The following is a 14,375-nucleotide window of genomic DNA, read 5'->3' on the forward strand; positions in this document are numbered from 1 at the left end:
TGGATAAATAAAACTTAACAGTAAAACTACAGGCTTCAGAAGGAAAATGTCCACAGCTTGTTTATTCCTTTACCCACTGCAGTTTTGGTGAAACTGATGCTTAACTACACCTCCAGGAAACAGCATATATCCCAGGGCAATCAGCACCCTTCGTGTCCTCTTCAGGGACTAGGTCGGGAATGAGTATGTAATCCAAGCTCCCCTGCACCTATGGCCTGAAGTGTCCTTGCAGCTATCACTCGCCTTGCCACAAATTATAACATGGTACAATCCTACTCACTTGATAGGCCCTAATTTCTCTTATGTGGGCCAAAAGAATGCATAGCAAGAAGACTTGAAGTTCAGTTTATTTTTGAGGATATATCTAGAAATAATATTTTACAACAAATCGATATTTTTACAAAACGGTGTATATGTAGTAACTTTATTCTCATAGCCAGTAGTTAATAAGTGAACTCATACATATTTATTGAGAACCTCATATCTATGGATAACAAAAGGATGAGGTGGGGAAAAGATTGCTGAACACTGGTTAGGTCAGGTGAAAGTTGGATCTGCATTTAGTCAGGAAGGCTGGGAACTGTGTGTCCTATATGGCTCAGGAAAAGAATGGCAAAAATGGGTGGTAAAATAATTCAGATTACCAACAGGTATTGCAGGCCCTGCCCGGGTATACAAAGTCATTGAAACTCCATCAAAGTGTGGTGTAAGACGTGAATATAATAAGCTGCATGCTATGTGGAGAAAAAAGAAATAGAAAAATATGGTCAAAATTGGTAGGGAGTTAGTGATTAAAATACAGTGAAAAAGACAGGGAACAGGAATGTGCACTTGGTAGAGATGGACAAGATGGACAGGCTGGAGTAGGAGAAGAGGAGTTCTACCAAGTGGAGATTTTGAAGCTGGAGCCTTGTCTTATTGGTGAAGTCAGGAATGGCACTATGGGTGACTGATAACAAAAATAAATAATAAGGAATCTGAAGAATCATAAACATGCATGTTAACAAAACCAAAGATGAATGGGTGCTTAAAATGGAAAGTAAGATTAGGAATCTGACACCAACTATTGCCATACTTAAATGGAAATGAGTCTTCGAGGAAAATAAATCACTTCACTGCAAAGAAGGTGACATAAATAATTAAATGGCAATGGGAAATTAGAAGAGGGCCATATCACTCAACTCCTCAACTAAGAGAGGAGGAAAATAAGAGGCAAAGCCTCTTGGAAATGGGGCATCACCTTCAGGAGAGTCAGGATGCAAGGAAGACATAAAGACCAGGAAAAAGAAAGGAACATCAGGCATTTGATCACAATAGACTCAGGGCCTAAAAAGGCTAAGGGAAAAGAGATAAGAGATATGAGTAAGAAACAGGGTTGTAATACAAAGGGGTGGGATGGTTTAAAAAACTACTGTAAACATAAACATTTATTGAGCAAATCACAATGCTAAGCAATAGAGTGGGAGAGGAGCTGGGAGAATACTGCTGCCAATGGTTACAGGTAAGCGCAGGAGATCTAAACATAATTGAGTGTGTGTGTGTGTGTGTGTGTGTGTAACTGATATACATAACTGAACAATTTAAAGGGTCAATGACATTGGGGAAAATGGCACTATGTCGTTCAAAACTAGAATTAAACTGTTAGAGAATAGCTCCTTTTAAATTCCAGCAAAATAGCTGGTAAGAGTCAGGGAGCCCTTCTGGAGTCTGGTGCTGGGAAAGCAGGTAAGGAAATGGGCTGCTCTTAAATGCCCTCTCGACAACTGTGGCCAGGAAAACAGGAGAGATGGAACATAAAGGGTGGACGGCAGGGGAGGTGGGGCATAGGCACAATGAAGTTCTCAATTTGCAAAGACGGGAGAGGAAAAGCAGAATGCTGTTCTCACGCAGCAAGGGAATTCTAGAGGGCTACATCAGGTCAACACGAGGGAAGAGCAGGTCTGGCTCATTAATGCTGGGATAACATGCAAATAAGCAGTCCTCTCCTACATAAATACACCCACACACAGGTTGCATTCAGTCTGTCTGCTACTACTCTAATGTGCTTGATAACAAAAGTAAAATGGAAAGAATAATACATTAGATTTAGAAATGCAATTTTAAAAGTCCTCATATATTTCTGGACATTGACACAAGGCAAAAGGACTGATAAAACATATTACATTATTTACAAAGCAGCCTGGCTATGAGTTTAATATGAATTATGGCAAGAACTGATCCAGTGCATGATTTCCCTGAATAATTAATTTAGTGTTCAGAAGCAGGAAACTTAGAAAACAACATGTCTAGTCCGTAGTTTTGAGAGGTCAGGTGAAGTAAGCAAATGTCAAAAGAGCCAAAGGAAAGGAAAAAGGAAAACCCAGACAAAGCAAGTGACTTCTTCAAAAAAAAGGAATAAAAAACCATCAAAGCTTTTGCTTTTTTAGTTTGTTTATGTAACAACTGGCAACCCTACAGGCAATAGAAAAATAATTACCTTTATCTAGCAAAAAAGTTGTTTTATAGGATCCATCTACAAAATGAAATCGTGGCAATCCCAGGATCTCACACAACTGTAGGCAACCAATAAAGATAAAAAGAGAACTAGACTGAATCAAAGCAAAGTGAATAAAACAAAGATAAACTGAATTATAATCAGTGCATCCAAGTACTGGGCTCTGAACAAGTTGAGGAACTTGAGGAAATAAAGTTGAGACTCTGTAATGCTACTGGACTTCTTTTATTCAAAGAGATGGTAAACAAAGAAGGCAGGAGAGGAGAAAAGAGCAAGGCAATCCAAGTTTCTCAATAATTATTCAATTTTTAACAAAAATAAACAATAAAAATTTGGATACATTATCATTGCATTGAGTATCATTGTAAAGATCTCCACTCTAGCTGTTCTCTGGTGCTTTTTAAGAAGGTTAAATACATTCTTTTTTTTCTGTTTGGTTAGGCACAGTCCTATTACCAACTGCTAAATCCTAAACAAGAAATACAAATGTGAGCAGAAGCAAACGTAGCCATTTCTCAGGGACTGAGTTAACTAGCGTCACATGGCGTGACCTGACCTGCTCTAACTCCTGGGCTCTGGCTTCCTCCTTGGTCTTGGCTTACCTCATAGCTACTGGACTTTTGACCTTAGTAAGTCAAAGGCTTCTTAGCCCTGGTGTTATTTCTTGGCTTCCACACATTCTGTACATTTGCAGCCCTGACAGCTGATTTAGCTTCACTGTTGGTGAGTTTCTTGTTTGCTTTTGCTGCTGTCCAAATGATTCAAGGTGCTGAATGACGCCATCTGTATGTTGCTAGAGGCTGAGATGGGGCTGGGAGGGAACGTTAAGTCAAGAGACGTGATTGGAGCAGTTCTGGGTGTGGACACAGCCAGTTAAAGGGCAACCTTTTGTTTCCCTTTTTCATGTGGACAGAGCTCCAACATCTTCTCTTGGAGCTAAGTTTGAGATATGCTTTTTATGTTTCCTTAAAAACATATGCGCAAGAATTCTTCAAATACAACTTCTAATCTATGGATAAAGAAAAAGTACAAAAGTATACTACCTGACAAGACCACTTCAATAAGATCGCCTTCCTGGATATCACTGGCCGTTTTCACCAGCTGAAGGATGTTTTCAGAGGTAGGGTCATGGCGAAAAAGCAGGATCTTATCATACATTCCATAGAAACCACATTCAGGGAACTGCAAATACAAATACCACGAGAGTGTAAATGTCAAAATCCTTCCAAATATTTTGTTTTAAATATTTCAGGGCACAAATACAAGCTAATTAGAAAAGTTCAAAGTATCTGGATCATTAAAATATTTTCAAATTAAAAAAATAAATACATGGTAGAGTTGATATTGGGAAGACTCCAAATCAGAAGGAAAGAAATCACATAGATCATGGGGGCAGTAATGGTCAAGTGGTTTTCTAATTAGAGAGCAAGAAAACAAGAGAATATGAGATAAGATTAAAATAAGTTCTGGCAGTAAAGTGGTTAAGAAATATAGGTGGGAAGAGGTGTGCACTTTCAGATGATTTAGAGCAATCCAATAACATAAAAAATGGGAGTTGCTTTATTCCAATTCTATTACACATAATAATGGCAATTTGTTTGCAAAAAACTGGGTCTGTCTGTTTTGGCATATTCAAAAAATAAGAGATGCCTCAATAAATCTAAACATATTCTGTATGTGAGCAGTAGCATTATCTAGGTCCTTTGATCAGGAGATCAGGGGAGGCAACCCAACTCTCCCTTCTGCTGCTGCCCCTACTGCATTCCATGCGGTTTTCATGCAGTCTGCCAATCCACAATCTCATGAGCAGTGTAAGAAAAGGTCCATCTGCACAGCATGTAGGGTTTTTGTTAAAGCAAACAACCTAGGCTAATTTATTATGTGAAAAGGGCCCTTTTCTTGTAATGACTTTTTCACATAATTATTAAAGAATGCTATTTCTGCCATAAATTGACATTTGTAATATGGTGGGAAAAGATGCAAACTCAGGGAAAAAGAAAATTATCTTTCTTCATCCTGGAACTGATGACAGATCTGACACTTATGTCAATATAGGTAGACTTTAAGAAGCTACTGTTGGGGAGAAATGTCCAGAATCTAATACCTTCTGGAGATAAAAACAATACATTATAAACCTCTCTTTCTTTTTCTTAGAATTAGGGGCTAAATTCACATGAATCATTTTGTATGAACTAAAAATAAATATAATGAGAACATCTTATTGTTCTTAGTGCTGATGACCAGGCTTAAAACTAATTCTGCACGTCACTTAGTAAAGTTAACTTCCTTAAAAAAAAAAAAAAAAAAAAACACAACAGCTGAAATGATGTCACTGCTTCCAGTGTGCTAATTAAAAGAAAATAAAAAACTTAGTTCACTTTTTTTTTTTTTTTTAGAAATATCTCCAATAATACTATTAGAGCACAAGGAAACAAAGGGAAAATAAAAATAACATTTTCTCCACTTTAAAAAACAATGGATACCTCATGCACTATTTTAAAAATCAACTTCATTCAAGTATAAATTACATGAAATAAATTGATATAAGTGGATAAATCCATGAGTCTTGACAAATATAACTACCCATATAACCAAAATCACAATCAAGCCATGAGACATTTTCATCAACCCCAAAAGTTTTATTGGAATCTATGCAACCCACAATCTTAACCACAGGCACACATCTACTTTCTGTCACCCTAGTTTACCTTGTCTGACACAGAATTTCATGTAAATGAAATCATAAAATATGTTACATATACTCTTTTCTGGCTGGCTTTTTTGCTTATTATAAAGTTTTTGAGATTCATTCATATATACATTTGGGTTCTTTCTCCTTTTATTACTTATTAGTATTTCATTAAATGGATCTAGCATAATTGTTTATCAGTTCACCCACAGATGGACATTGTAGTCTTTTTTTCCACTTTGCAGCTATTACAAATAAAAATGTAATGAACATTATGTACAAGTATTTCAGTGGGTACATGTTTCTGTTTCTTGTGGGTAAATACCCAGAAGCAGCATTGTTGGGTCATATGATAAATTCATGTTTGAGCTGCTGTATGTCTATCCTTAATAAAAATAACACCACATTATATTTATTATTGTAGCTTTATCCTAAGCCTGAAATTCAGGTAGTGAGAGCCTTCCAATGTTTTTTCCTTTTCAAGATTGTTTTGGATATAGGACCACTGAATTTCCATATACATTTTAGAAATGCTTTGTTGATTTCTACAAAAAGTTGTGAATTTATAAAAAGCCCACTCTATCATGTATTTCTTTATAGACCTGCTTTTGCTAATAAATCTTTGCATAACCAAATTTTCTCCTATATTTTATTCTACAAATTGCATTGTTTAAAATTTTACATTTGATTCTATGATCTACTTCAAGGTAAATTTTGAATGGGGCAAAATATACGCATTGAGGTTCATTTTTTTGCATATCTGGAAGATTTGTGCAGACTTGCTATTATATCTTCCTTAAATGTTTGGTAGAATTCTCTGCTGAAGCCCTGTAAGCCCAGATTTTCCTTTGCTGGAGGGCTTAAAACTTCATATTCAATACCTGTATAGTACACCTTAGACTTCAATTTCCTCTTAAGTGACTTTTGGCAGTTTATTTTCAGAAAGCTATCCATTTCATCCAAGTTGTCAAATTTATTGGCATAAAGTTATTCATGTGATTCCCTTACCACCCTTTTAATGACTATCCAGTTTGTAGTGATGTCTCTTCATTAATTTCTTATATCCTTTCTTTTTTGTTTGGTCCTGTAACAGATTTGTCAATTTTATCAGTTTTTCTTGTAATGAACCAGTTTTTGTTTCATGGAATTCCTCTATTATTTTTCTATACTTAGTTTCATGGGTTTCTTTTCCTATCTTTATTATTTCCATTCTTTAACTTTTTTATATATTCTTTTTTAAAATTTTATTATTTTATTTTATTATTATACTTTAGGTTTTAGGGTACATGTGCACAATGTGCAGGTTTGTTACATATGTATCCATGTGCCATGTTGGTGTGCTGCACCCATTAACTCGTCATTTAGCATTAGGTATATCTCCTAATGCTGTCCCTTCCTGCTCCCTCCACCCCACAACAGTCCCCGGAGTGTGATGTTCCCCTTCCTGTGTCCATAAGTTCTCATTGTTCAATTCCCACCTATGAGTGAGAACATGCGGTGTTTGGTTTTTTGTCCTTTAACTTAACTTTAATTTGTTCTTTTCTTCCTAGATTCTTATAGTGGAAGCTTGTATTATTGATTTAAGACATTTGAGACTTAGTTCTAATATGACCATTTAATGCAATAAATACTTCAGCAATATTTCACAAATTTTGATAAAGCTGTGTCTTTATTTTCTTTCAATTCAAAATATTTTCTATCATACCATATATAAAAACAAACTCAAAATAGATTACAGACATAAAGATAAGACCTAAAACTGTAAAATTACTAGAAGATGTGGAGACAACTCCATGACATTGGTATGGGCAATGATTTTTTTTATATGACCCCAAAAGCACAAACAAACAAAAAGCAAATATAGACAAATGTTAAGACATCAAACTAAAAAGCCTCTGCATAGCAAAGGAAACAATCAACAGAGTGAAGAGACCACCTGTGGAACAACTCAATAGCAAGAAAACAAATAATCCAATTAAGAAATAGGCAAAGGATCTGAATATACATGTCTCAAAAGTAGATGTACTAATGGCCAATAGGTATATGAAAAATAGACATTTCTTAAAAGAAGACATACAAATGGACAACACATATTTGAAACATCGCTCAACATCACCATTCAGAGAAGTGCAAATTAAAAACACAATGAGATATTACCTCAACCCTGTTAAAATGGCTACTACAAAAACAAAATGAACAGATAACAAGTATTGATGAAAATATGGAGAAAAGAGAACCCTGTACACTCTGGGGAATGTAAATAGGTACAGCAACTATAAAAACAGTATGGAGGTTCTTCAAAAAACTAAAAATATAACTACCATATGATCCAGCAATCTGACTTCTGGGTATCCATAAGGAATATCCAGAGGAATTGAAATGAGGATCTCAAAGAGAAAACTGCATTCCCATGTTCACTGCAGCATTATTCACGATAGCCAAGATATGGAATCAACCTTAGTGTCCATCAATGAATAAATATATATAGAAAATGTGGTGTATTGATACAGAATGGAATACCACTCAACCTTAGAAAGAAATATTAACATTCGGGACATGATTAAACCTGGAGAATAATACGTTAAGTGAAATAAGCCAGGCACATAAAAACAACTACCATATGTGGAATCTAAAAAACCTGAATGCATAAAAGCAGAGAGTAGAATAGTGGTTACCGGGGCTAAACGGTGGGTGAGAAATGGTCAGTAATGTTGGAAAAAGGATATAAAATTTAAGTTAGGAGGAGTAAGTTCAAGGTATCTATTGCATAATGAGGTGACTATAGATAATAACACTATATTGTATTTTTGAAAGTCACTAAGAGAGTAGAAAAATTTAAGTGTACTTACCACATACACAAAAAAGTAAGTATGCGAGGTATACATATGTTAACTACCTTGATGTAGCCATTCCACAATGTATACATAGTTCAAAACATGATGTTGTATATGGTAAATATACATAAGTTTTGTCAACTAAAACCATTAATTAATTTTAAACACATGTAGTCTAAATTCCCTTGTGAATTTCTCTTTAACCCAGGGTATTCAGAAGAGTGTTGTGTAATTTCCAAATACTCAGAGATTTTTCCAGATATCTTTATGTTCTTAATTCCTCATTTAATTCTGCTAAGGTCCAAATCCTACTTTGCATAAATTTGACACTTTTACATTTCCTAAGAGGTTTCATGGCCCAGAAGGTCAAACTTGGTGAATATTCTACGTGCATTTGAAAATAATGTGTATTCTGCTGTTGTTGGGTGGCAAGTTCTATAAATATCAATTAGATTAAGTTGATTGACAGTTTTTCAGATTTTCTATTTGCTTAATAATTTTGTTTGTTCTATAAATTAATGAGAAAGAAATATTGATGTCTTCACATATACTTGTGGATTTTTTTCTCTTTTTCCTTTCAATTCTATTATTTGCTTTAAGTATTCTGAAGCTCTGCTGTTAAGTGTATAAACAATGAAACGGTACATTTTCTTGAAGAATTTATCCTTTTCATATGTGTGGTGTCCCTCTTTATATTTGGCATTATTTCTTGTCCTTCATGAACATATAACCATTTTAAACTTCTTAGAATTGTTTCCATGGCACTATGTTGTCATTCTTTTAATCCCTGTGTCTTTATAAAGTTGTTGTACACAACATATATATGTCTCCCTCATCTTTTTGTGCAGTCTGACAATCTCTACTTTTTTTTTTTTTTTTTTTTTTTGAGACCGAGTCTCACTCTGTCGCCCAGGCTGGAGTGCAATGGTGCGATCTCGGCCTACAGCAAACTCCAACTCCTGGGTTCAAGTGATTCTCCTGCCTCTGCCTCCTGAGTAGTTGGGATGGCAGGCGTGCACACCACACCCAGCTAATTTTTGTATTTTTAGTAGAGATGGGGTTTCTCCATGTTGGCCAGGCTGGTCTCGAACTCCTGACCTCAGGTGATCCGCTCACCTTGGCCTCCCAAAGTTCTGGGATTACAGGCGTGAGCCACTGTGCTCGGCCAACAATCTTTACCTTTTAAGTTGCTTCTGTCATTTATATTTTAATGTATATGCAATTAAGAATACTACCTTACCAATTTTTTTCTGTTTGTTACATCTGTTTTTTTGTTACTTTTTTTCCTTTTCTATATTATTTGATATTATTTGTTGGTACTTTCCTTCTTTTTATCTTCTCTTCTGGTTTATTTGTATAATTATCCTATTTCACACACAACACAATGACCTTAAAGCTGTATATTTCCATTTCTCCTCTTCCTGCTTTTATGCTATTTTTCTGTCTTTTACATACACAAATGTTAGAAAAACCAAAATAGAATGGTATTTTTTTGCTTTAAATAATTAATTACCTTTAAAATAATTTTTAAAATAAAAAAGTATCTCATTTTACTATTTCTGTCACTCTTTATGGATTTGTATAGATTCAAGTTTTCACATGGTATCACTTTCTTCCATCTGATGAATTTTCTTTAGTATTTCATATAAGCTGGATGGCAAACACTTTTCTCAGATTTTCTCTCTGAAAGTTTTTATCTCATCTTTTTTTGGAAAGCTATTTTTGTTGTATATAGAGTTGTATGTTAATGTTTTTAACTCTTTAAAATGTAATTCTCTTGTCTCCTGCTTTGAATTATTTCTGATGAGAAGTATGCGTTATCTGTTCCCCTGTTTGCAATGTTTTTTTCTTCCCTAATTATTTTACAGTTTTAATCTTCATCAATGACTTTAAACAATTTGATAGTGATGTGCTTTGATTTTTTTTTTCAGTTTATCTTGGTTGAGGTTCACTGTGCTTTGAACTACAGATTTATACATTTCATGACATTTAGAAAATTTTCACCTTTGCTTTTGTCTTTAGGGGAGGTTCAGTTTGGATAATTTCTATTGCTATGAGTTCACTGATATTTTCTTTTCTTTTTTTTTTTTTTTGAGATGGAGTCTCGCTCTGTCGTGCAGGCAGGCTGGAGCGCAGTGGTGCAATCTCGGCTCACTGCAAGCTCCGCCTCCCAGGTTCAAGCCATTCTCCTGCCTCAGCCTTCCAAGTAGCTGAGACTACAGGTGCCTGCCCCCACGCCTGGCTAATTTTTTGTATTTTTAGTAGAGACGGGGTTTCACCGTGTTAGCCAGGATGGTCTCGATCTCCTGGCCTCATGATCTGCCCTCCTCGGCCTCCTAAAGTGCTGGGATTACAGCCGTGAACTACTGCGCCCAGCCAGTTCACTGATATTTTCTACTGTAATATCTAATCTGCCATTTAAATATATGGCATTAGTCGGTTCTCATGCTGCTATAAAGAAATACCTGAGGCTGGCTGGTTAATTTCTAAAGAAAAGAGGTTTAATTGACTCACAGTTCAGCATGGCTTGGGAGGCCTCAGGAAACTTACAATCAAGGCAAAGTTGAAGGGGAAAGCAAGACACCTTCTTCACAAGGCTGCAGGAAGGAGAAGTGCTGAGTGAAGGGAAAGAACCCTTATAAAATCATCAGATCTCATAAGAACTCACTCACTATCATGAGAATAGCATGGGAGAAACTGCCTCCATGATTAAATTACCTCCCCCCGATAATCCCCTTGACACATGGGGATTACGGGGATTACAATTCAAGATGAGATTTGGTTGGGGACACAAAGCCTAACCATATATACCCAGTAAACTTTTCATATAAATATTATATTTTTCGTTCTAAAAGTTGTGTTTGGTTCTTTTGTATGTGTTCCATTTCTCTCCTTAGTATGTTCATGTTTTCATTTAAATCCTTGATTTATTTTTCCATCAAGTCTATCACCTTTACCATTTCTGGTCTGTTTCCATTAACTGTTTACATTCTCGTTTTGAGTCATACTTTCCTGCCTTTTTTTTTTCTTTTTTTTTCTTTTTTTTGAGTCTGAGTCTAGCTCTATTGCTCAGGCTGGAGTGCAATGGCACGATCTTGGCTCACTGCAACCTCCGCCTCCCAGGTTTAAGCAATTCTCCTGCCTCGGCCTCCTGAGTAGCTGGGATTACAGGTGCCCACCACACACCTGGCTAATTTTTGTATTTTTAGTAGAGATGGGGTTTCACCATATTGGCCAGGCTGGTCTCTTGGCCAGGCTGGTCTCAAACTCCTGACCTCATGATCCACCCGCCTTGGCCTCCCAAAGTGCTGGGATTACAGGTGTGAGCCACTGCACCCGGCCTCTTGCTTTTTTATATGTGTAAATTAGATGCCAGATATTATAAATTAATATGAGCAGTTGGACTTTGTTGTCTTTTTTTAATGGATATTGATATTTGTCTTGGCAGAACATTAAGTTAATTGCAGATCAGTTTTATCCTTTCAAGGCCTATTTTTAAGCTTTGTTAGGACAGCTCTATAGCAGTCTTTGTTCTGGGGATAGTTTATTCCTAGTACTAACGACTCTTTGAACATCTCTAAATATTCTCCCAAATGTTTAGTGAACTTTCTCCTATTTGCTTGATAGAAACTCAAATGTCTCTCAGCCCTATGAGAGCCCTAGGAAGTGGTCATTTCACAGCTTACCAACAACTGCTCTTTCTCCTGCTTTAGAGTTCCACCCTGTGCATACACAGATTTGTATTCAGTCAAATACTAAACCAGATCCTTACACAGATTTCTGGAGCTATTTATTTGTATAAGTCCAGCCTTTCCATTATTATTCCCCCAAATCCTGTTGTCTTGGCCTCCCTGAGCTCTTTGTCTTCTTTAAGCAGCGAGACAATTAGGCTCTGCTCGGGTTCTCCCTTTCTATACTACACTCTGGTCCTGCTGCTAGGCAGGAAGCTCGAGTGTTTATAGTACTTACCTTGTTTGTTTCCCTTTTCTGAGGGATCACATTACTGCACGGTGTGTTGGCCAATGTCTAAAACAGTATTTTATAAATTTTGTATTGTTTTCCTATTTGTTTAGAGCAAGAGGGCATGTCTCAAACCAGTTACTCCTCATGCACTTTTAAAATAGAGAATAGTAATATTGTCTACTTAATATTTTGACTATTTAATTCTATGTAAACTGCATTTTACAAGAAAAGTGAAAGAAAAAGGTAATCTCCATAACTGGTAAGAGTGCATTTTTAGGATAAGCAATAAAATGAAATAAAAATACAAAATGTATGAATTATCATATAACTCTCAGGCTCCAGTTTGAGCTACACTGGGTGGAACTTTAAGTAACAGTTATAAGGTTGTCCCTGATTAGAAAACAAATACTTATTAAAATGCAGGACTGTAATTAAGACACAGATCCTCTTTCCATATCCTTTCTCAAACCTTGGGTAGCTAATTCTGATTTAAAGAGTAGAGAAAAAAATTCAAGGGATTTAGTGTTTGGGCTGGGGCGTGTAAGAAAATAATAGCTGGAGAGAAAGATGAAACAGCAAACTATTTCCCTGAATAATAGCTCAAATTTATAGAGACTTCTAACTCATGTGCTGTCAATTTGCTTGTGTGATGCAAGAGTCAGGTGGGAAAACTCAAGAGGCTTAGGAGGCAAGGGTTCTACTGGCTCAGCACCATTCCAGTGCAGTCCGGTCTCATTCACATGCCTCTTGCTTTCTTCAAGAACCCTTCTATATTCCATTTCTCTCTGTTTCTGTACTGCTGACATTTGAACCTCACATTTTGTGTGGTGCCTCTTTGTAAAACGATGGTTACAATGTAATAAATAATTTGGTGTTCAAGTAAGGCTCGAATGCCTCAAATCCTAATTATTATTACGTTTCTTTCTAAGGGTGGCTGAGAAGACATTAAAAAAATTAGGTAGAATAATACCAAAATATGCTGCACATATTAAAGCTATCATTTAAACAAGATATTTTTCAATGAAGATAGTGTTATAAGTGATCATAAAGGTAATCTGCAATATCAAAATGACTAAAGTATGAATATTCTCTCTCCTATATCCATCTGTTTCATAGACATGGCTCTTTACCTTCAAGCCATTCAGAAACAGGTTGTAGAGCTCTATGAAGTAGGTCACACATGTGAACGTGGAGACCTAGCTTCTTAGGACAGTTGTCACGGTAGCAGAAGCTGAAGGTTTACATTTTTCTAGATTGTTCCTTTTATTATTGGATAAAAATGCATATTGGTCTTTAACTGTTAAGAGAAAAATCCATTTTATTGAACATAACATTCTGCCTAAATAGAAACTATATACAATAAAACTTAGCAAAATCGTACTTTAAAATGATGTCTGGAGGGCGAAAAGTGTACTGAAACAATGCCTGACAACTGAAAAGAGAACATATTGGGGGAACACACTCAGAGAACATCATTCTCTAATTTGGTCATAATCATCTGTTTTTATGTGAAGGTGTGTGAGCTTTGAAATCTGAAAACCCTCATTAAACTAAACAGGCTTTCAGAAAGGCTCAGAGGCTTGTAAACTCAGCTGGAGCTTATTACAAGATCAGTTCTGTGTTTCTCAGAGGCTTTGTGGTTGTGAGTGCAAACATCTGAGATAAGTGATTTCAAGCTCTCTCCAAGTTTGAATCTAACAAAACTGGCCACTGTGAAAATATGGCCAACAATCCAGGCACTGGTCCTAAGCTCTTTAATTCTACCCTATGCTGGAAACCTTTATGCTGCTGTGTGTATCATTTGGCATTTTTGACCACAGAGCACAATTTACTGTTACATTTCACTATAAATTCATGGTTGGCCAGACAATGTGCTCCAGAGTAGAATAAATACATGTTTTAATGAGTAGCTGAAATGTGAACTGGCCAACGGGAAACCTAAGGAACAAAGGGTGCTTTTCCATAGTTGGGCCAATCACAAAAGGCAAGCAATACTAGAAACAAATTAATCCATGACTCAGTCAAGTGGAACAAAATGGAAAGAGAGACATGGCCCAATTAGGAAATGAAAATACTCTGCCAGTTTACTTTTGCTAAAAGGTGAGGATTCAATAAAAGTTCTGAAATTAAATTATTCTGGTCAATAATGGAATATATCAGGCAGTTGAATATTGCAACCTTCTCATTAAATATGATTCTCAAGTCATTTTCCAAGAACTCTCTCTTTCCACAATAATTAGTGACATTGACTGCACCCCCTTAATGAGCAAAGAAATACTTTCTAACATAGCCAAAACACTCCTTAAGTGTTGCGTCCCAGGAGTAGGCGCGTGATAAGGACACATCGTGTGATCAAGTGTTTTAACAAGAGTGCCTAAAAAAATGGGTGAAAATG

General features: G+C 36.1%; 1 protein-coding gene across 2 annotated transcripts in view; it reads right to left on the reverse strand.

The window, feature by feature from the left end:
- The window catches only part of PRKD1 (protein kinase D1), a 348,017-nt gene that overhangs the window by 138,892 nt on the left and 194,750 nt on the right, over positions 1-14,375 (reverse strand). For both annotated transcript variants that reach the window (XM_032180176.2, XM_058429789.1), the window contains exon 2: positions 3,538-3,676. In XM_032180176.2, the coding sequence (XP_032036067.1) occupies positions 3,538-3,676 (139 nt within the window). The remainder of the gene's footprint in view (positions 1-3,537; positions 3,677-14,375) is intronic.

The sequence above is a fragment of the Hylobates moloch genome, unplaced genomic scaffold, assembly GCF_009828535.3.
Source record: "Hylobates moloch isolate HMO894 unplaced genomic scaffold, HMol_V3 SCAFFOLD_16, whole genome shotgun sequence".
NCBI lineage: Eukaryota > Metazoa > Chordata > Mammalia > Primates > Hylobatidae > Hylobates > Hylobates moloch.